The sequence below is a fragment of the Condylura cristata genome, unplaced genomic scaffold (assembly GCF_000260355.1).
Source record: "Condylura cristata isolate star-nosed mole 26May11 unplaced genomic scaffold, ConCri1.0 scaffold00014, whole genome shotgun sequence".
Classification (NCBI taxonomy): domain Eukaryota; kingdom Metazoa; phylum Chordata; class Mammalia; order Eulipotyphla; family Talpidae; genus Condylura; species Condylura cristata.
Genome location: NW_004567115.1, coordinates 35003272 through 35027456, shown reverse-complemented (window position 1 = coordinate 35027456; position 24185 = coordinate 35003272). Strand labels below are relative to the sequence as shown.

The following is a 24185-nucleotide window of genomic DNA, read 5'->3' as shown; positions in this document are numbered from 1 at the left end:
CCTGCGTGGCCCGTCCCCGGTACGTGTCGCGTCATCATCTAGCGCCCCCGTCTGGACGTGCGAAAGCGACGGCGCAGCACGGTGCGGCGCAGCTCCGGCTCCCCTCTCCCCTTTACTGGTGAGAGGTGTCTATGGGGCGCCCGCTGCCGCCGCCGCTACCGCCACCACCACCGCCGCCGGGTGCTGTCTCTATGGCGAGGAGGAGGAGGAGGAGCGTGAGCTCAGCGACACAAGTAGATCTTGAGTCTGCAGCAGACCTGCGGGGGGAGGGGCGGGCTGGGGAAGTAGGAAGGGGGCGGAAACGGTAAACTTGAGAGGGTGCGCGATGGCGCCAGCTGGAGCGCGGCTGGCGGAGGGAAGAGGCTGCGGGTGGAGAGAGGGGAGGTAGCTGGGACCGTGGTAAGTCACAGGGGTGGGCGCGTAGTGATGACGTGAGGGCTTTGTACCTGGGTCTGCTATGTTGGACGGAAATTGAGAGTGGAGGGCGGTGGCCAAGAGCCTTAGCTCCTTGTATTCTTCCTGCTTTGGGGGTCATTCTGGCCTCTGTAAATGGTTATCAGTGTCCTCACCGGCTTAATGCTAGGGAAGAGACTTATCTATGACTTGAATGTCTCTGTGCTGTTCTCTTGTTTCTTTGGGAGACTGCAGAGATACTCCTCCAATAAAGTGAATGTTTCTGATGCCTCTCCTAGGCTTCTGAAACTGCAGTAGAAAAAGGAGTGGAAGAAAGCATTGTTAAACTACAGGGTCTTTCCAAAGTCTTTGTGTGTTTGTAGCGGATTGGGGAGGATATTACAGGCAGGGTCTCCTGAATCTCCTTTGCTTTCTGCTCTTAAAGCGCTCGAGATTACATTTGTGGCTGCAGTTTAGAAGGTTGAAGGTTCACAAACCCTTCTTTTTCCATGTGTGTTATGATAATTTTTTCAAATGTGTGTGAAAATAAAAGGCCATTCTGAATTTCCCTGCCCCTGAGTCAAAATTCAGGTCTGTACTGTTACTTTATGAAATCTGTGTTTGTAGACCAGAAACATGGTATGTATGTTTAGTAACTAGGGGAAATGATCCGATGTTTAGGAAACCAAAGACAATTTGAAATGCAGGTACTCTTATGTTCTTCTGCAGTTATAGAGATAGAGCAATTTCTGTGGTTATGGTACTGATTTCTCAGAAAGAGCTTTTTTTAAAAAAAAAATTGTCCACTCCAGTCTGGCTTAAATGAGTGTAAGTGGGTTTAACGATTCAAATCAGATTTTAAATGTTCTGTTAGTGAAGAATAAAAGCAAACACTACCTTTGGCCTAGTACATACCTGATTTTGTCAAGTGTTGATCAGTAGCGTTTGACTTTTACTGAAAAAAGACTATTTTTTAAAAGTTTTAAAAATTGTATGTACACCTAAAGGGCACTGTTTTTACATAACACTTATTAGAGCCAGGGAACCTGTTTTGTGGGCTCCCCCCTTTTTTCCCCATTCTGATTACCTGTAAGTTTAGATAACTTTCTAAACTTGGGTTTTCTTAGCAATCAAGTACTTTGAATAGTATCTTAGGTTTCTAGCAACATAGTTATTCGATAATTCAGATTTCTGACATAACTGGTTTTTATTTTGACAGGTACACAAATAAAGGATAAAATATTTTTGAAACAAATCTTGGATCACGTATAACATTTGATGCTTGGCATCTAGACTTCCTTGTGCCCTCACTATGCCAGCAGCAACTGTAGATCATAGCCAAAGAATTTGTGAAGTTTGGGCTTGCAACCTGGATGAAGAGATGAAGAAAATTCGTCAAGTTATTCGAAAATATAATTACGTTGCTATGGTATGCCTGTGTCTATATTGTCTTTTAAAAGGGGAAGAGGGATTTAAAAAGTATTGAGTTCAGCCCTTCTAGTAGTTTTTCTTTTTTTAATTTTAGTGATTAATTCAATTAATGAAAGAAAGTTTTGTTACTGTCTTCAAGTTATATGTAACTTGACAAGTTGGATTTATTACTCATTGCAGTGAGGGAAAATGGCATGCCATCAGGAACCATGATACATTTGAGAGAGAGTATTAAAAAAGACTTTTAGAACTTGGGCTTGTTTCGAGTGATTTTAGGGAGGATTAATGAAACAAGCCTCTGTTCCATATTTGATAGCACCAGAAAGGTGGCATTCTTTGGTGATCAGTTATTGAGTTTTAACTACATGAAAGAGTAGTTAAGTGTAGTATAGTGAGGCTATGGTTATAAAGAAATAACAGTCCCTAATATTAGCCCATAAAAAGTCATTTTTATAGTTTGGACAATGTTTATTTTTTCTTTCTATGTTCAGACATGATTACAGAGAAGTTTTGTCAGATGTTGAAGTATGAAATGACTTATATTCAGCAGTAGAGCATTAAGGCCAAACTGAAGTCCAAGTCAGCTCCCTAGTAACACTAAGCCTTTTTTTTTTTTAATGTTCTTATTACACCACTAAGTCTTTTTTAAATATATATATATATTTATTACACCATCCTTCATTTTGTTAAATACATGATTTTGCTGTGAAATTCCCACCATCAATTCACCTATACACCATCATCATCATCATAGTTCTTTATACTCTTTCCAACCTGTCCTGATCTTTCTCCCTCCTACAAAATGTCATTGATCTATAGTTGCCTAATGATTTTGACTTTTACTTTATCATAGTTTTTTTTTTTCCGGATCCCATATTTTGTTCCTCGTCTAAAAGTGAGACCATTCAATCTTTTTCTTTCTGGCTTATTTCACTGAGCATAATCCCTTCCAATTCCGTCATGTTGCTGTGAATGGCTTGAGTTTATCCTTTATGATTGTTGAGTAATATTCAATTATGTAAATATACATATACCAGTATTTGTTGTTGCTAGTTTTTAAATATGTGCCATTCTCACTGGTGTGAGATGTTATCTCATTTGTAGTTTTGATTTGCATTTCCTTGATTAGGAGTGATGTTGAACATTTTTTCATATGTGTAATGGTCATTTGCATTTCTTCTTTGGAGAAGTGTCTTTAGCTCTTTGCCCATTTTTTGACTGGGTTGTTTGTTTTTGCTGAGCCTTCTTAGCTTCTTAGCTCTTTGTAGATCTTTGTAAGCAGTCCCTTATCATTAGTATTGTGTGCAAAAATTTTCTACCAAACACAGAAATTCAGATCTTCCAGTGAGTCATTGTTGAACTGCAGTTTTATATTTTATTGCCACTTGAATTCTGTGAATACTACTTTTAAACAGCTCTGCTTTTGTGTATGTTATTCAGTCTGCCTCGACTGTGTACTTAATTATTTTGTTTCTTTACTACAATATCTTGTACAACTGTTAGAGTATGTGTTGTCTAGATTATTAGTTCTGTGAAGCAGTGGGTTAAGGTAAAATTTATTTAAACACCAACCTCCAAATTTCTACAGCTAGAGATTATTGTTAAAAATGTCATGCTATCCACTCATTTCTGCACAATTACTTCTCTAATCTTGTTGGCCATTAAGTGTCTTAATGATCCTTTTTCCTCCCAACACATAGCGTAGCACATAACATCCAATAAGGTAAGTTGTTAAATTTTACTACCTTTAGAAATTTCTTTACTGTTTTCTAGTGACTTGGTATTTAGTTTTCTTCTTAACTAGTCCTCATTTGAATGCTGAACATTAAACTGATAAATCATTTTCTAAGTGTTTTTTCACTAAATTTTTCATTTACATATTTACATAACTTTGAAATTACATTTTTAATCCATAAGTACTTGTGTTGCACTCACCTTGTACAAACCTCAAGTGTCAATACCCTGTCCCCTTCCTTTTCCTGCCCTCTATTTCTCCTCCCCACTTTTCCTTTGATAACTAATAAAATTTCAGAATTTTTAATATAAATAAATAAATTTGCTTGGGGGAGTCAAAGTGACTGGTTAAAATTTGAATATTAAAATGTGTGTATAATGTAGTGAATAAAGGTACTTACCCATAATTAGGGTTGAATTTTTTTGTTAATCAGTAGAAATTTATAGTGGTCATTTATTTCTCAGATGATAAGACCAGCAAGATTAGAGAAGTAATTGTGCAGAAATGAGTGGATAGCATGCCATTTTTAACAACATGCTCTAGCTGTAGAAATTGGAGGTTTAAATAAATTTTATCTTAGAGAAGTAATGAGAAATGCAATCCATTTTCCATTCTTTTAAACCAGTTCTTTAGGGGACTTGGTTTTAACATTAGAATATTGCAGCACAATTGTGTATACAGAAGAGGAAGAGGAATTTATGATTCCTCTTCCCCTTCCTTGTAAAGAGTATTTGGTTACATTTATCATATATGTATACACAGTAATTTGTTAATTAGTATATTCAAAGTAAGGGGGAAAAAACAGCTTTAGGGTTCTAAAAAGTAAATATTTTTCCCAATTTAAAGGATTTTTTAATTTGTTGTTCATTTGTATACAGTATCATTTTAATGGGATTCTTTGATCTGTGTCACTAATTGTCCTAGGAATTTGTGCATGGTGGTTATGACAATTTAGTAAATAATTTTAAAACTGTTTTACAGGACACAGAATTTCCAGGTGTGGTTGCAAGACCCATTGGTGAATTCAGGAGCAATGCTGACTATCAGTACCAACTACTGCGGTGTAATGTAGACTTGTTAAAGATTATTCAGCTAGGACTGACATTTATGAATGAGCAAGGAGAATACCCTCCAGGAACTTCAACTTGGCAGTTTAATTTTAAGTTTAATTTGACGTAAGTGAGAAATATAACCCAAACATTTTTTATTTTTAAGTTTAATTTTAGAAATTGAGTTCCTCATGTATAATGACTCAGATTTGCACTGAATTTGGTATAGTTTTCTTGGAAATATATAAAACCTAAAAATTACTGTAGATTTTATAAAAGTGGCAATGATGGTTTTCAAAAAAAGATTGACATTTGCAGAATTTGAATTTAAGTCATTTTTATCCTAAAATTTTTGATTCCATAATAAAAAGAAAACATGACCTTTAAAATTTGAAATGGACTATAAATTGGGGAAATAAAATGTTTAATACATTTAAGTATGTTGCAGCATTGCACTGTCTTTTCTGTTTGACAGTCTTGTATACTATAATCTAACAACTGATTTGAAAAATAGTAAAAGAAGCCATGGTATAATTAATGGTAGTGCCTCTGTAGAGTAATGTGAAATTAAGTTTATAATCTAAGGAAAAGCAGGACTGGTGACTTTAAAGGGTTGTGTTGTTAGTGGGGCAGCTGTATGGCATATGATGGTGTCTTACTTATCCTGTTGAGTATTCAGAACCTTATAAAGGGTAAAATTTACTCATATGTTCAAATTGATGATAACTTTAGCTCTAAAATAAAGGTTGCTTTTTATCCTTTTCCCAAAAGATAAACCTTTTTAAATTAGTTATTTACCATTTACCATCTTACTTGTCTTATGTTACTTTTTTCCCAATGTTTCCATTAGAACATTGTTTTGTTTTCAACTGAGATATTTTTCTAATCTCCCATAAATAGGAGGTGACCTATCAGTGTCTCAGTTTTTGATCAAATCTGTTTCCTTTTCGAGGAACATACCTGTTCTAGGAACAATTGCTTTATTATTATCATCACTGAAAGACATTTTTTTCCTTATACAGGGAGGGTGATTATAGTTTACTACCAAATTTTGCTACCATTGATACTAATGTTAATGTCTTGGGAGATTTTAAGGAGATAATGGAAAATTCTGCTTAAATAGAAAAGTCAGTTGGAAGGTAAACCTGTACTACCTAGGGTTCTCCCTGGTGGCACAACAGGTTAAAAGCACAGCACTATGAAGCTGTCCTCAGACACTTCAGCATGAGCTTGATCCCCAGCTGGAAAGCTGACCCCATGGCGTGGTAGACCTCTCCTGGCCTGCCCTCTGCTCACCTCAGCAGTGTACTTCATCAGTCTGCTTGTTCTTCTCCCCACTTTGTCTCTGGTGAATCCTCTCAGCCCCTGCACCTCTGGTCTGTATGCCAGTTCTGTGTGAATGAATAAATAAATCTTTAAAAATAAAAATAAAAAATTGTACTACCTAATTGTGGAGGCAGAATGGTGGATGTTTTGAAAGATGAAAGTTGACTTTATTAATTGAGTACCTAAAATAAATGTGGGAGGCACCAGGAATGCTGTGTTGAGGAAAACTGGACATAGTCATTATGACTTAGTGTCCTATAGCTCTTCTATATGCCCCTATTGCCAGAGGCCCAGAATTAGAATTTTTAGTTACCGATTCCAGCATATATAGATTCTTTTCAAAATGATTTTGAGTTGATTTTGAAAATGGAAATTGACAGACTGTGAAGAAATTTGAACAGAACTCCACAGGTCAGAGGAGGAAAGATGAATTTTTGAGAGTTAGAATCACCTGTTTTGATGATTGTAGTAATTTTTGATATTTGAGAGAATTGTTTTAATAGGATAGTAGAGATTACAGGTGATCATGGATTCAGTGGTAACAGAAAGGGAGTTGATTACTTCATTAAAGGAAAATGGCAATCAGAAGAAAATAGATGGTATTATTATAAGTAGAGGGATAATAGAATCAAACATGAATGGTTTTATATTTCAGAGAGAATGTGAGGTATATGAAAATTAAGGAGCTATTGTCAGTTATAGAATTTGAATTTGCAGGGTGTCAAAAAGTGGGTGTATACCTGACAAGAAATGATGTGGAATACCATCTGTGACATTGGTAGTGAGTAGGTTTGTTGATGAAGAAAGTTAAACTTGAATCTAAAAGAATAAGACCATAAGATGGGTAGATATAACCTGCTGATAACCTGCTGTTTCTTTGTAAAGCAGTTGTATATTGATGTATGTTCAAAGTGTTTTAGAAGAAGAGGTGTGAAACTTACTAACATCTAATGCCCAGGAGTTAGTAAGATAAGAGTAATAAGAGACAAACCACGCTGACCTATGGCTGGACTATAATTAATCATCTAAATTTTTAATAAACAACTACATCTTTACTATTTTCTCCCAGCTGTGCTTAAGAGTAGGTGAAAATTGGGCGAGGGGGAGACATCAGGGCATAGTTAGAAGGGGAGTTGATGGATAATCCAGGAATAATGTGTATGAGAAATATAAAGGTGAGAAAAAGAATAATAGAGGAAGGAACAAAGAGGCTAGAATGGTTAATGCAGTGAGGAAAGTGAAAGAAGATAAATTTTTGATAGAGTTATAGGGTGTCACATAGTATTTTTTTTTTTCTGAGAAGAACTGGGGTGAGGGTGGACTCATCAGAGACAGAGTGCGTAGCAGAACAGGCAGATCTACTTAAATATACTGCTGAGGGGAAGCATTGGAACAATTGGACCCAAATCTACTCTCGCTTGCATTGTAAATGTGATGGGAGAATAAGTTTGTTTGAAGTATGACACTTTTGAAAGTTTTCTTTTTTTTGTCTCCTGCCAGGGAGGACATGTATGCCCAAGATTCCATAGAGCTGCTAACAACATCTGGTATCCAGTTTAAAAAACATGAGGAGGAAGGAATTGAAACTCAGTACTTTGCAGAACTTCTTATGACTTCAGGAGTTGTCCTTTGTGAAGGAGTCAAATGGTTATCATTTCATAGGTAAAATGACTGCATTGAAAATGACATTTGTGTTAACATCGAACTGCTTCACACTTCACAGTACACTTGGGTCTGTGTATCATAAATTTCAGGTCTGGTTATGCAGTGAATGGCCGCCATATAATGTCTCCTTAGCAAGCTTATGTTTGCCTGCTTTAGAGTTAATTTAATAATAAGGGGTCCACCTAGCCTCTGAGAGCAGTCTTAACATAGTGGAAAGAGAACAGGCTGGAAAAATAGACATTGGATTAAATCCAGCAATGCTATTTGGAATCTGTGTTACCTATGCTTATATAATATTTTTACCCCTTATAAATAGAAGCCCTTTGTAAATTTTAAAATATTTATATATGAACTCGATCAAGCTTTGTAATGCAATTCTTAGTATTAAAATTAACAAAACCCTTGTTCTCATAGTATTTGCATTCTAGTAGCAGTGAGCAGTTTTAATAAATGGGGAACTTTATAGTGGGTTTGTTAGTGGTGAGTGCTAAGGAGAAAAAGAAAGACTTATATGGATTGGTGGGGGTGGGGCAAATGGATTTTGATGTTTATAAGTAGTTTTTTGTAAATTTATAAGTGGGAAGACATCACTTAGAAGAAATACACTGTAGAATTGTTATAGTGGCCAGTAAAATGCTTGAGGAAAAGTAAAGTCTCAATAACTGGTCATTTTAAACTCTTTGTTTAACAAAAGTTGATTGTTGAAGAAAATTTCTAGATGGGAAGTTACTTCCATTTGGTAAAAGTAGACTTCCAGGATAGAAAGTGTTCTTGTTTCAGTACAATTAAACCGGCAGGCCAGGAACTAAAAGTAGCCTCTGGAAGATTTTGTTTGGCCTTTTGTTTGTGAAAGCACTGTATTTTATGCAAGTGCTAATGTTTTTATACTTCGTCCAATTCACGCATTTAAAAAAGGTGTCTTCATGCTTTAGAATTTCTCGCTTTGACCTGTAGAATGATTATAGTAAAAGACTGTTCATACTGTAAACTTTGATGTAGTACTAAACAGTAATTTTTTATTTGAAAATACTGACCATACGAATTCTTGCCTGTCCTCTCCATTTGAGCCTGTATCTCAGGAGCAAGACTTAAAGCTTAAGGCTCTGTTAATTTGAGAAACTCTATTTTGAGTTCTTTTTTCTTTTCCTGGTCATCAGAATAACGAAGGATAACAAAGGATTGGTCTTTCTGTCAAAGACCAGTCTCTCCAATTTATAAATCAATTTATAAATCTTAAACTAAATTATAAACTTATTTTTTCTAGTGCTGTATTGATTTATATGTTTTGTAGGCAGCAAAGCTACTTCCTTGCCAACCGCCAGAAATTTAGATAGTCCTTAATGATCTCCAATGGCAAGCTTTCTTTTTTCCTTTTGAGTTCCTCTATCTGCAGAGAGGATTTTTTTAAGATTTCTAAAAAATGAAATTCCTGCCCTACTTATAAATTTATCAATTTCTTATAAATTACTTATAAACTACAGGAGAAAACAGTATTTGTTTCATAGTATAAGGTATCTCTGGAAACTGGGCTCTTTAGAGAAGGGATCTCGTAAGGCTTTCAGCAAGGAGGAGTGTGTATAATTGCGCACATGAATGTAGGAAGAGAGACAGCTGTGGAAAAGTCAAATAATGGGGATTGGAGGTCTTGATTTGAGAGTATAGGAGTTTATATTTTATACTTCCGACAGTAGTATTTCTCAGCCTTTATTACTCTCTTCACTTTCATAATATGCAACATTCCTATATTACTTCTTAAGGAGCCATAATGAGATAAGCACAGAATTTTGAGAGAAGAAAGTACATACTTATTAATAAAATCACCTAAGGAAAGTGAAAATATGATCAGGGAGTTATTCTTTGAATTTCAAGGTAGATGACATTTTTACTAATACTCTTTCTTCCATTGGACTTTTTTAGCCAAGTTTCCATTTATCTTTGTTTTCTGTTTCCATATTTATTTAAAGTGTTCTCTATGAAGGATCAGCAAAACTGTTTAGTACTACAGACTTGGGTGGTATTATCCACATAATGGTATTTCTGCATGATAAAGTAACAAGACCTTAGCACTGTAAAGGGATGGTAATTTCTACTATCAATGCATAATGAGTATAGATGTGTTTTTCTCTTCTGTGTATTTTTAAAGAGCAAGAATCTGTCTCTTTTTTTGGGCTGATTCCTTTTATACCTACAGTGTGACTCAAAATACATAGTAGAAAACGTAATTTTCATCTCTTGGATTTATGTGCCCTCCTTATGTTAATTTTTCCACAGTGGTTATGACTTTGGCTATTTAATCAAAATCCTGACCAACTCTAACTTGCCTGAAGAAGAACTTGACTTCTTTGAGATCCTTCGATTATTTTTTCCTGTCATTTATGATGTGAAGTACCTCATGAAGAGCTGCAAAAATCTCAAAGTAAGTAGCTTATCTGTTATCAGTACACTGTTCAGACTTACTGACTGACATAGATGATCCTAGGTTGGGATTTGATTTAAACCTTGTTTTTTAAGTTTTCTATTAAATGCAATAATTTTTTTCTGAGCATCACGTTATTCATTCCCCTTGAATGAATAGTAATTGGAAAACCCTTTTCAAAGTGTTAATATATTTTGACTGAATTAAATTTTCAGTAAAACTCAAACAAGGGATTTGATTTTTGTCATTACTTGCCAGATCAACAATCATAAACCAGCATAGAAATGTGAGCCCTAGTGAGGCTATTATCACAATAGTGAAAGTTTCTCGCTCTTCAAACACACATCATCTGTCAGAACAAGATCAAATCTAAATTGGCTAGCACCATGCCGCCATGTGGCAAAAGAACTCCCCTTTCAGTATATTTTGCCTAGAGATTATTTTTTCTAGTCATGGGATCATATTCCTAAAACTACTAAGCTAGAAAGGTTTTGGATATGGAGGGTGAGGGGGCAGGTTATGATGTCAGTTTATTAATAGTGTCTAGGTCTTGTCTAAAGAGTAGTTTACATTCTGATTCTGCTAATGTCTGAAATTAATTCTTTCAAAAGGAAAGTTTCTTTACTAAGGAAAAATGCTTCATCAGTTTGAGAATGAATTTACCTATGGTGGCACACAGTGATTTTATTTTTGCAGTGTATGTTTGGATTTTAAACTGCAAATAAAATATATAGGTAAACTGGTTTCTTCATAGACATTGACAGTACATCAAAGTTGGGCAAATTTAGAAATGCAAGTAAACTTTTAGGAGGTGGTACACACCTTAAGTGCTTTACTTTTAAGCAGAAAGAAATAGGAATTAAACAGTTTTTGACATTATAAAAGAAGCAGTCTTTGGGCCTCATTGTATGAGGCAGCATATAACAAGGTAATTTTAAAGAATGATTGCTTCTTACTTGTTGCACTTTAGAGCAGCAAGATCCTGGGCAATTTATGGAGATTTCTAGCTGTTACTCTGGTGAACAAGTCAGATATCCTTACAATAGACTCACTTGGCTCCCTGCTAAGAATCTAAGGACTAAATGTTTACTTCTGATTTTGGAAATGCTTTTAAAAATTAGGCATGTCTATACAATGACAGTTTGGGGCACAGAGAACCAAAGAATTGTTACTTATATTATTGGAAAAGTTTCAAGTATATCATGTATTTCTTGATTAGCTTTTATGTTGAAATTTAGGTTAATGACAAAAGGTAGTTTTGACCTAGACTCAACCAAATTGAATAATCCTGTTCATTGCTCTTAAGCTGCTGGAAAGGAAACTAATCCTCACTCCATTTTTAGCATAGAAGCAACTGTTGTGCTGTTTCCAGCTGTGATATAGGGAAGGGCTAGTTTGGGCTAAGGCCTTAACAATTCAGAGGGAAATTTCTTAATTTTTGTTTTTGTTCTTGGTCTAATGTTTATTTTAGCTTTCTTTTTCTCCCCTCATGCCCACCTTCCCTTTGCCTCCATTTCTCCTCTTTCCTTTCCTTCCTTGTTTCTTTTTTATCTTAATAATTCATTCTTAACTTCTTTTTTAACCCTAACAATATTGACGTAGCTTTTTAGCAGACCCTCTAAGAAGTTGTACTCTTAAAAACATTCTTTTTTTTTAAACCAATGGAAGCATAGTTAAGCACTTAGTGAATTTATGATTTAATTTGTTATTCATAGTAGGTTTTTTTTTTTTTCCTAAACTTATTTAGCTGTGGATTGGCCAGAGCTCAGGGAAACTTGACAGTTACTGCTGGCAGTTTTTTCATAATCACTCTATCAGCTGACTTTGATGAATAATACCCTGTATACCTGTTACTTTGTTATGATCTGCTTCCCCCATATCTAAAAAATTTATTTGTCATACATGTGCTGTAAAGTATGTATATATGATGAGTTGAATTTTCCGAGCTAAGATCCCAGTTAGGATTTCTGTTAAAAACTTCTTTTAAATTGAATATCATGGAGTAGTAATTCACATTCTCTGTTTATTCCCAATTTCATTAGGTCCATTTTGTATACTAAAGGTTGTTTTTATTTTGGTCAGTGTCATAAGGTATGTAATTTATGACTTCAGGCATTGCACTGTTTTTCTCTTGACAGGCAATTTTTGTTTCTTCTAGGGTGGTTTACAGGAAGTTGCTGAACAGTTAGAGCTGGAACGGATAGGACCACAGCATCAGGCAGGATCTGATTCCTTGCTCACAGGAATGGCCTTTTTCAAAATGAGAGAAGTATGAAGACATCACTGCCTTTTTCTCGGTTGTTAGGTTGAGAACATTTAATATCTTATGACAACAGTTTTTGAGAATAAGTACTTTTTAGGTAAAGAAATAATTAGAAGTACTATACAAATCATATTCACTACATTTAAGTGAAAATAGTAAAAAAAAAGTCATTGTGAAATCTAGTTGAAAGGGAAATGAAAAAATAGAATCTTCATAAACTAAAAACTCAAATGATCATACTCCTTTAGAAATCTTAAGGTCCAACAACATTTTATTTCTTGGATGAGAAAACTGAGGCCAGAGCCTAGTAACTTACCCAAAATAATTATTAGTGGAGAACCCCAGACTTCTTCCTATTGACTACATCAGTACTGCTTCTACCAAGTGAAGAAAGCTATGTGAAGTTTGTTTGACATGGTCAGCTCTTAGGCATGAAATCACCAGTAACAGTACGGTTTATTTATGCACTTCTTTTGTATTTTGAGGATTTACAGGGTGGAACTTAGGTTTTTTGGTAGATTGAGTCTTACAAAGAAATTTCGAATTCTAAAGAGGTTACAACTGAGTAGTTGAATCAAAAATCATAATGAGCAGACTCTTCATAAGGGACAGAAGGAAAGACCAGCTGCTCTGAGGCAGAAAATTTAGTTACAATTTAATGAACTCAAGTCTACTCTTAGGTTACAGGATTAAGTGATATACTATAGGTAAATGCAAAGAAAAGAACCTTGTTTATAAAAATTTCCCTTTTTGAAGAGTCTGTCCTCTTCCACAGTAAAAAGTTGACTGAGAATTTAAAATTTTATAGAATTAATTAATAATAGAAAGCATAAATAGCTGTTTTGCCAAGTGGTACTGATTTTGAAATGAGTTAGACTATCTCATCATGCATAGATATTTTGTTTTGAACCTCTTCCCAGTGCTACATTAGAAAATTAAAACCTGTGGGTTTTCAGCCCTTCATTTAAAAAAATTCCACTATAGTTCAAACAATGGTGGCTTCTGTGCTATTAATTTGTTATCTTTATTTTCTTGGCTTCTCCAGTGATTGTGACTGAGTATGAATGTTTTGCTGTCCAGAACATATTTAGGTTCTGAGTGTTGTTGCCAATTCAACGGTGTACATAGACACAAGGCTATATATATGCCTAAACTTTGCCCACCGCAACCACCATCATTGGCTATTTGCATTCATTGTTTAATAAATTAATGGAATGAAATTTTTGCCATATTTCCATAACTACAAGTTCTCATGAATGATAGTAGGAAAGATGTACATTTATCCATTTTCTGTGATCTTTTTTCTTTGGAGCTCTATACTTCCTGAGAATCAGTGTTATTCATTGAATTTAAGTGTGTGACCGTAAAGGGACACCATAGAAAAGGGCTGTCATTATAGTGAATGAACAGTCAGTAATTACATATAAATGACCAGTGGTTCCTTTTGGTTAAAATTATCTTCTTTTTCCCCCCCCAAATTCCTTTTTAGATGTTCTTTGAAGATCATATTGATGATGCCAAATATTGTGGTCATTTGTATGGCCTTGGTTCTGGTTCATCCTATGTACAGAATGGCACAGGGAATGCATATGAAGAGGAAGCCAACAAGCAGTCATGACATGAAATAGTCCTTTTATTTTTATTTTGAGATGCACACATGCTTGTATATAGGTTTTATCTCCGGTTGAATCCCTTGAACAATAGACAATACTTTTTTTTTTCATAGCCCATTTTACTTAGTATGATCATTCCCATCTCAGCTCTTTAATAAATAGAAAAACATTCAGGTTAAATTTGGCCTTAATATACTTGTTAACAGGCGTGTGTGTGACAGAGAGTGGGAAAAGTTAATGCCGTACTGATATTTTGATAAACTTTACCTACCTGAACTTGGTTTGTCCCCTTTCCTAAATTAACTAGCACTGACTGTAATTTATTTCCTATTTCATGTCTCCCTTCCATTCTACGAGGAGTTTTAGCTATTTGAGATTGTGGACCATCAATTTTGCACTTTAGAGAGTGATTCTGACTCATATCCTCTGTTTTATTAGAAAGTTTGGATTTTCTTGCTCTTAGCTGGAAAAAAATCACCATCTACCAAGTTAATACAGTATTTACTTATTTTTGACCCATAGAATATAGCACCATGCATCGTGCAGACGGTTGATTCAGCAAGACTACAAAAAGACAAAAACTACTGAGGAACTTAGTGACTGCTGTTTCTATACGTAGTAATCTTCCAAGCACATATAGTGTCTGTCAGTTTCTGTTGGCGTGTGTAGGCTGCTCTGACTGAAAAGTTTTTCGAACCAGTTTTACACCCTTCAGGAGAACCCCTTGTGATTGGATGTGTAGTACCTGCCAGAAAACTGGTATCCACGATATTGAAGCTGCATTTATTTTATGACAGCACACTTCCCTTGATCTGCATCTTTTATTCCATCACTGTTTATCCTTATTTTAATTTTTTTTATTTTATAGCCATACTTAACAATGCTCTTGATTTGTTGATTCCACAAATCAATTTCATTAAAGTCCAAAGATAGCAAGTCTTTAAGTATATTTTGTACCAAATTTAAAGGCAAAAAATTGTTTCATAGTTGTTACTAAATGATGGAGCAATTTGGTGCAAAACAACAAAATACAAAAAATATATAGATATATAAGCAATATATATGTATATGTTAGCCACACATACACATAAACCTAATAGTTACCTGAGGAGTGTAATGCTTGTTTATTTTTTTGTGTATATCTTTGCAATCTATTTTATATATATTGACAAAAGAGACTGTGAAATATTTAGCCATGCAGAATAAGTGACCAGACCACAGCATGTGTAGGAAGACTATTTGGTGATCATTAACTACCCTGAAATGATGGACTGCAAGTTATGATGTGTGTTATCTACACTTCAATCAGTAATACTAGAAAATCCCCAAATGTTAGCCACATTGGTTTGTTTCTCTTGTACATTTATTCATGATATCATAATGCTGTAATTGGGTGGTCCTTTTTAAACAAAATATTATTTGCAAAACAGAGGGTATTATTTGTTTTTAAAGCGTTTGTAAATAAAGGCTTCAGAAATGTTTTCATATATATGTTGATGACTGGTAATTTGTTTTAGAAATAGTTATTTGGGGTATGTTTCTTATTTTGTACAACTGAAAAACTGACTTCATTAACTTATAATTATTAGTCTTTTAATTGAAAAATCATTTGAGCCTTTTGCATTTTTACAGTGTTGGCCTATTCTTTATGAATACCTCAATTAGATAGTAAGAATTTTTTTCTATCCTTTTCAGAATCACTTATCCTGACTTAGAAAGTAAATGCATTTGGTATAACTTACTGTGGTTCTTTGATACATCTAGCAGATACCTAGAGGTTTCTTTTTATTTTAATCTTTACCTACTTTAAAATATAGAAATTTTGCCTTTTCAATAGTTGCATAGTTGCTGAATTTCATACCTTGTATTAATATTTGTTGTGTCTTTAATATTTTATAACTTCTATAAAAGCAACAGTCTGACTTTTACTAAATTTAGCTTTCTGATCTAAGATACTAGGCTGATAATTTTTTAGTGTTCCTGAGCCATTAATTCTTGACTCACCACATACGGTTAAATCTGCTAGAGCAAGAATCAGCAAACTACGGCCTATAGGCTAAAATCAGCCTGCTGTCTTTTTATGGCCAATGAGATGAGAATGGTTTTTACAGTTTTAAAATGGCTGGGGGGAGAAACAATATTTCCTGATGTGAAAATTATATGAAATTAAAATTTCAGTGTTCATAAATAAAGTTTTACTGGAATGCAGTCCCACTCACTCATGTATTGTCTGACTACTTTGTACTCCCGTGATCAAGTCGAGTAGCTGCTGTAGAAATCGCCGGTGTCACTTTTATCTCACCTTGCTCGTGTGCTGCATCACCAGTCATGCAGATTCAGGTTAATGGTACTTAGTGTGTCCTGTCTACCACAAATGTGGATTTTTTTTTCTGTTACCAGATCATAGCCATTATGTCAAAACAAAAGTATACTCTGATGTGCTTTAAGGTGCATAGTAGCAATGGATTGTCATTGTGACACTTAACTATATGGTAAAGTAATGGTTTATCATCCAATGACAGTTGTGCTTAAAAGTGATAAATATATGTTGACAAAGACTAAACATAATATTTCCAATTTATGGAAAATAATGTTCAGAATTTGGAAATCAGAATATTATTTCATTACAGTGTAACTACAAAACTGAAAATTGAAAGTGAGGCGGTAACCAGAATATGGTTATGAGTGGCCTGTTTGTTAGCCAACCAAAACCATTTTTTTTTTTTAAAGATTTATTTATTTGTGCGTACAGAACTGGGGTACAGGCCAGAGACTCAGGGGTGGTGAAAGACTTCACCAGAGACAGAGTGGGGAGCAGAACAGACAGATAGACGAAGTACACTGCTGAGGGGAGCAGCCGGTGGGTCAGGAGAGGTCTGCCACACCATGTGGTCACCTCCGGGGCAGGCAGGAATCGAACTCATGCGGAAGTGGTTTCATCTTCTTAGTGCAGTGCTTTAACCGGCTGTGCCACCAGGGAGGTCCAAAAAACCATTTTTTAATGTACTATGGTGGGTTAGTATTTTTTAATGTAACAGCCCAAAGGAATGTGTCCAGAGAATGAAGTTAAGCCTATCATTTTTTGATAAGAACAACTGAATGAGGGCATAGGAAGAACATCAACAGTTTAATTAAGAAATGATTTTGAGTGGCTTTTTGGTTCTGTGAATCAAATGCTATTAGTATCGCCAACTGTTGTTTTTGTTTATTTAAAGAAATCAATGCTGAGCTGGCAGTGATTGAGCAATTTGTTTCCATTAACCATCTGTGTGAAACAACTACAGGGAGAATATTTTCAAAGGGAAGAAGCCACCAGGTCGGTACAGTGTGTAGTGGAATCCACCTAAATGTGTTACTACTGACAATGGTTTAAATTCACAAAGCAGAAAAAGTTTTAGTTGATAAAATTTAAAAGCTTGTGAAAATATAAGGCAAGAACCTATTTCACTTGTCTCAGATATGCCTCTTGTTTTCTAAACAAGGACTAACTTTCTTCATTGATGATGGCGTCTTATGTCACTACAAAGACCATGTAGAAAGAGTAAACAAAAATTTATACGTCAGCTATATGTACATAAACAGATTTTGCTTGAGTTTTTATAGCAGTCCTTGTTTAAAGAACTTTTATGTTTGCTTGTTACACCAAAGTGTTAATTTTTTTTATATTCAACTCATGAATAATTGGGTCATATAAGATGCTTTTAATGTTAGGTTTTAAGAGACTACACAAAAGACATGAAACTTAATAGTCTTGCTTTTATAATTGGATTAAAAACAACTAAAGTTTTCTGTGATATCAGTTCTTAATTCAGCACTAACAGTTCAATTGTAGGGCATTATGTTTTTTCTTTGAATTTAATTAATCACCTTTATCCTCCAAAAAAGCTACTGAGTATTAATACATGTCAGATTTGAGCTCCTTATGTTGTTAATCCTTCCCTTGAAGATGCAATATTAATCATAGATTGTTTTCATAAGTCATATACTACTACTGTCCTTTCATAGTAATGAGCTCTATAAAAATAGAGCTAAAAAGCACTTGTCAAAGGACCCCCCACTCCCACCCCTTTGGTTTGTTACTCAGAAACCAGCTCAAATTGATTACTCCTGACTCCCCCCCCCCCACTTATTACCCAATTGAAAATTAAAGTAATGCTAACTGAATACTGGCTTTGAACATCACGGATCTGTCTTTGGGCACTGTTACCAGTTTTTGCTATTATTTTCCTACAGTAAGGACTGCAAGTAACTTCACGTTATCTCTTCCTGGCATCATCCAGGTTATCTTATATGAACTTATTGGTGTAAGAACAAATGTGTTAAGAGGTTGAGCTAGATATTTGGACTAAGTTCTTTACTCTCGTTTGAGCATATAAAAATCATGGTTATTTCAGAGACTTATACTGAACACACTGCTGGGAAATACTTAATAGTTTTTGAGCCACAGGTCATTCCTTTAAAACAAGCTATTTGGATTAATGCCAGATGACCACTCTGAGCAAGTCAGGTCACCACAGTAAAAGAATGAATCCATCGTGCAAAAAGGAAAATACAGTTTGGATTTGAATGTTGTGTGTGCCCGTGCATGAGTGTGTGTGTAGAGTTGGGTTTGGTTTTTTTTTGGCACCATTATAAAAGATTTTGCTATGTCAAAAGATTCTAAAATCAAGTGAGGAAACAATTTTGAAATCAAGACTTCTCTAGTGTTGGTATGTATTTAATACTTAATAGTGACAAGAAAATTGCAAAGAATTTGCAATCTGAATTTTCACCAATACAAAGTTAAAAAATGTTAGTGATATCTGTGTAAAGAGAAACACATACTTTAGTCTATAGCATGGTCTGCTTGTGAAAGGAAATTTGTTCTAAACTGGCTAAGTATGTTAAAGGAGTGCAGGCTAAATTTGGAATTAAGCCAAGTAGTATTCAAGCAGTTCTCTAAAGAAGGATCTTACAGACAAGATTATTTGTGAAAACCTGTTGTTGAGATGTCACTTTGGACAAGAATTTTTGCAGTTAAGTCAATTTGCCAGCTGTGAAGGTGAGTGGAATGGTGGTTCTAGAAGATACCACATCATGGCTTACAGTGTACATGGGTTTGCACTGACCTTTAATGTGGTTTGTATATGGGTTGTGGGGTGTTTTTATTCATACAAATACCACAGCCATTATAAGTACTGGATAAAATAATAAGTGTATACCAAAGTATATAGTTTAACTTCAGAATCAGTGCAGCGAGCTTATGTATTTCAAGATAGGGAAAACTGGTCCGTAGCGCAGTCATGTTTACTGCTTAATATTTTATAAACTTGGTTAATAAATATGTTGTATTATTTCCCTAGAGAAGCGAGTTCTTTGGTCAAGCAACATTTTCCAACAGATTTCTGCTGGGTATAGTATATTCAGTTTTATAGTCTTTCTAGTAGCACTCAAAAATATTTAACTACTGTGTAATTACCCTATTACCTCATCCACCTTTTCTTAAAAGACTCTTAGAACCAGGTTGTAGATAAGAATTTAGCCTGTACTCTCTGGCAGACTATTAGGAAAAATACCTCTTTAAAGCAAGCTGGATAGAGCAAAGGCAATTTCATAAAACAGCTAATAAATGGGATAAACCAGACTTTATTTTGGTGTAATAGGGTGTTAGCGAGTAACCACTTCCTGGAGTGTCTCACTGTATTGAGATGCAATTTTTCTTCATCTTTGAAAAAGAAAATTCTTTGCACATGGGAAATAGTTAACTAACGTATATGAAGCATTTGTACAATATTTTTAAATGAAAATTTCTTAAATGAATATTACTAGTTTAATGCACTAGTCAGGACAGCTGAAGTATAGTAGTCTTCAAGTTTGAATTCAATAAGGTTTTTTAAAGTAAATTGTTTTTAAAAATATTTTATAAATATACACAAAATGTAGGTCTCTGATGCTTTACCCACAAAGATACTGCTTATCTAATGAAATTTCATCTCTAAAAACAAGTTCAGAACAAATTAAAAATAAAAAAACATTACATTATTCACTGCATGAAGACAAAAGGGAATCACTGCAACTCAGTGGGAAAGAATTTATTTTTCAAAAAGCTTTTCAAATATGGTTCTAATGTGTATTGACTTACGTATCTTAATCACATGAAACACCTTAAAGGGGAAAAATTAACAGTACTCTAACAAGCTAAAGAATAAAACCCAACCCCTTTTGTCTCCTAGCTTCTAGTTTAAAAGGGAATACTTGACAGAACCCAGTCTGCAAAAACAGCTACAATGCTGTGCTTTGAAAAAAAAAATTGCTGCATATAACTCAATATATCACATGATGCTTTTGCCTTTAAGACTTCTAGCAGTAGCTATAAGTTCCAACCTGGCACTTCAGGTAATGAAAAATGACCAAAAAGTGTTTTAAGAAAGAAAAAAAAATGTAAAAATGTATTATCTGAGAGTTCTTGAAACAGATTGTCAGATCGAAATGTTTAGCTTTAAAAAAAATCTGAAAGACTCACTGTTCAAAGATGTGTACTCAATCTATAAAATGGACAAAGCTAATATTGGTTCTTTGATTAACTCATATAAAAACCTTCATAGTATAAGTAATTGCAAGGATCTTTCACTTCAAGTATCATTCCTTTATCCGCTAACTAGTTTATGTTGAATTTTTGTCTTAGATTTCAAAAAGTTTAATACCATTTCTCTTTGATTAAATACCAGTTCCTAAACGTTGTAGTTTTAAAAGGTAATTTCCTTAAAATCTCAAAATCAGTAACAAAAATTGCAGTTTATTCTAACTGCTAACATTTATAAAACAGTCAAACTAAAAAATAAAACTTTTTAAAATAGTGCATACAAGGCACAAGAGCTTCTTAGTATATTTACTGAAGCCAGATATTTTGGCATCAACAAACACCATTTTAGTTTATCTGAAACTCAATTTCCAGGCAGCGTACCATTTAGTTCACATTGAACTAAATTTCCAAACATGATTTTTGTTTAATGGTTTGCATGATTTACTCTTAGTAGGTATTTGAGGACACATAGTTTAACTGTCATATTTCTGATGAAGGATACCAAAAAAAATGTTAATGGAGGATTAATCTATTGTCCCACAAAGAATTTTTAGTAGAAATGAAATATTTTTGCTATTTTCAGAATAGGAGAAAGAATCTAAAGAGAAATTTTTTAAAAAGTCAACTGGCAAAAGAATATCATAAAACAATATTTAGAATTGTTGTTAATATTTTTACCAATTTAAGATTAGGAGAGATAAAAATGATCTAATGTAATAGAAATGTATTAGTGCTAACAAATTTTCCAGCCTGTTGCTTATCAGTGAGTTCAAACTTCAAAAATCATACTTTTTTTCTAGCAGAGAATGAAGGCTAGAATTAAATTAAAATCTGGGAAATAAAAGACGGTGACCTTCAAGTGTAGCCACTTGAACACTGTAATAAATTAGGTCACTTCAGTTCACTGAGTCTGAAGTTGAAGTCACATCAGAGGGAATAAACAATAAGCCTTATCTGATACCTTTCCTACAATAATAAATTTTACAAATAAAGCTTATCATAATGATGTGACATCTTCTAATTGTCAATATCTGAATAGTCTCAATTTTCCAACGTGAAAATCAGATAATTAATGGGCTTTTTATCTGATAAGTGTACTACCCAAATATTTGGGTGAAAACCTAGTCCACAAATTTATTCCTAGTTTTTAATGACAAGATATCTTCATCCTTAATTCATAAAACCATAATTACTTTTAATGTTTGACAGGATTTTGTATAGTTGAAACAGTTTGTATACTGCATTTAAAAATGTTAATATTTTAAGCAATGGCTTGGAAAGAATTGATCAATTTATATTCTTATCCAGTCAAAAGGAAATGGGAACAAATGGCCAGTGATGTCCTCCTGAGGGAAGTCTCTTCCATCCTTCCACAGCACAGATACCTTGAAATGAAACAAAAAACATGAAACTTGAATGACTATTACAAAACCATAATTAGGGCCCTCCCTGGTGGCACAACAGTTGAAGCACAGCACTGCAAAGCTGACGACAGCTGCTTCAGTACGAGTTTGATCCCCAGCTGGGGAGGTGACCCACATGGCACAGATGACATCTGCTCCCCTCAGCAGTGTACTTCATCAGTCTGCCTGTTCTGCTCCCCACTCAGTCTCTGGTAAGTCCTTTTACTGCCCCTGCACCCCTGGCCAATACCCCAGTTCTATATGCATAGATAAATAAATCTTTTTCAGAAAAAAACCTTTAAAGTTATTACCTTAAAAATACATATATAGAGCTCTACATCAGTGCTTCTCACACTTCAGTATGCATATAAGGACAGGATGATCTTGTGAAAATGCAAAATGAAGATTCTTTTAGCTAGACTAAGTTAAGGTCTAAAATTCTGCATTTCCTTTAAGGTCCTAGGTGTGCCAACACTACTGGTGTGGCCCAAAGTAGCAAAGCCTTCCGCTGCTAGTTTGACAACTGTTTCAAACACTGAGTTGGAATTCAGGTAAAGCTGAAAACTCAAGTGCCTAGATCTAGCACAGCACTTTTTACTTGCACTCTGGAAGAGGGAAGGTTGAGCAGGCTAGATTCGGCATTGCTGGCAGCTCAGGCACATTATATCCAGTCTGAACCAAGAAATAGTTACCAAAAGACCACAGATCATCTACTAACATAGTTCAAAAACAGCAGAGACTGTTTATTTCGAAGCTAATGTGTGTGCTGCTCTACAGAGTTTTGAAAATAATGGTGAAAAAAATGCAACATTTACCCTCTATAAAAATACTGGAGCATCTACATGAGTTACACATGCTATTACTATGCAAATTTGTAAACCATTTAATACGTAGAACCTTACAAACTATTACAGCTATTGATTCAAAATAGTGAAAAAACGTGAAATTTTCTGTGATTCAGAGAAACACGTTCCGTAAATATTTTCTGTGTGATAGTGGCAAGTGATTCATATTTGTGTTTTCATAGTTCCATCTTCAGAATCATTTAAGAAATGTAACTGTGTCTCTACTATTTACCCAAACTAAGAAGATTAAGTTGTCATTATCCCAACCATAATTACTCTGATCTATTACACTTGGTGTGCAAACCAAAACATCAGTCATCTGGGTAACTGCCATATCTGCATATTATTATCACACAATTACTCATCCAAACTGCAAGACAAATATAAAACTAGATACCCACTGATGTACTTTGTTTGATACAAATGATTTGTAGATGTTAGTCTTTTTCTTGCTTCTCTTTGATTTAGAATTCCGGATTACAGTTTTGTAAGCACTACTGCTCAACTCCATACTATATTTATTTTTAAAAATTGATATAATTATTTTGTTTAGAGGTTTATGGCTTTGTTCTAAAGGGGCTCTTTATTGTAGCTGGTTACTGAATGCAGGTTTATAAATAATGTTTTAAAGAAACTAATTTGGACTATATGTTTAAATAACAGATATACAGAAAATATTTGGGGGCCCTCCCCTGTGGCACAATGGGTTAAAGTGCAGCAACAGGAGCTAGACACAGTCACTTCAACATGAGTTCAATCCCGGCCCTGGAGGTGACCCATATGGCACAGCAGACCTCTTCTGTCTCGCCCACTGCTCCCCTCAGCAGTGTATTTCAGTGAATCTACCTGCTCTGCTCCTCACTCTGTCTCTGGTGAATCCTCTCACCACCACTGCACCTCTGTCCTGTACCCAAATCTGTATGCATAAATAAATAAATCTTTAAAAAAATAATAAAGAAGATATTTGGAACACTTATTACTTTAAGAATGATACAAGCAGATGTGACTATTAGTAGAGATGACAAGACTTGCATTAACAAGATGGAGTTATAACTCTCGGGTACATGAATTTATGAGAGTGTGCTACTGGATAGAGAGGTGACCACTGATGCCATTTACGTTCAGTACTTTAGGATCAATTCCTGCCATTTAATGCATTACTACAAAAGTGAATTTTTTGCAGCATATTTCTGTTACTTATCAAGTAAACCTAAGTGAACTAATGTTGAAGCTAGATCTGTGTACAGAGCTCTCTGGATTCATTAATGCAATATCAAGGGTCATCTGAGACAAGTTCACACAAGAGTGTTCATATAAACTATTTGCCCAGAAAAATTAAGACAGTGTTAAAAATATAAAAAAAAATAGGGCCCTCCCTGTTGATCCAACGAGTTAAAGTGCAGCACTATGAACCTGCCCACAGCCACTGCAGCACAAATTCAATTCCTAGCAAGTCTCACCTGCTGCTCCCTTCAGCAGATTAT

At 34.7% G+C, this 24185-nt stretch overlaps 2 protein-coding genes across 2 annotated transcripts in view; one reads left to right on the top strand and one right to left on the bottom strand.

Annotated features, from left to right (window-relative positions):
• The first annotated feature begins 36 nt into the window (after positions 1-36).
• On the top strand, positions 37-14058 carry CNOT7 (CCR4-NOT transcription complex, subunit 7). The gene is made up of 7 exons (XM_004682343.2): positions 37-233; positions 1613-1822; positions 4541-4734; positions 7435-7596; positions 9871-10015; positions 12174-12284; positions 13768-14058. Exons 2-7 carry the CDS (start codon positions 1706-1708, stop codon positions 13894-13896), a joined length of 858 nt encoding a protein of 285 aa, XP_004682400.1. The 5' UTR covers positions 37-233; positions 1613-1705; the 3' UTR covers positions 13897-14058.
• A 5442-nt stretch (positions 14059-19500) lies between these two features.
• The window catches only part of ZDHHC2 (zinc finger, DHHC-type containing 2), a 29284-nt gene continuing 24599 nt past the window's right edge, over positions 19501-24185 (bottom strand). Inside the window, exon 12 of the mRNA XM_004682342.2 lies at positions 19501-21838. The gene's annotated coding sequence lies outside the window, so the exon portion shown is untranslated. The remainder of the gene's footprint in view (positions 21839-24185) is intronic.

Coding starts and splice junctions, on each gene's coding strand:
- CNOT7 (XM_004682343.2), top strand. CDS start 1,706: ATGCCAGCAGCAACTGTAGATCATAGCCAAAGAATTTGTGAAGTTTGG. Junction 4,735..7,434: donor AATTTTAAGTTTAATTTGAC/GTAAGTGAGAAA, acceptor GTCTCCTGCCAG/GGAGGACATGTATGCCCAAG. Junction 7,597..9,870: donor AAATGGTTATCATTTCATAG/GTAAAATGACTG, acceptor ATTTTTCCACAG/TGGTTATGACTTTGGCTATT.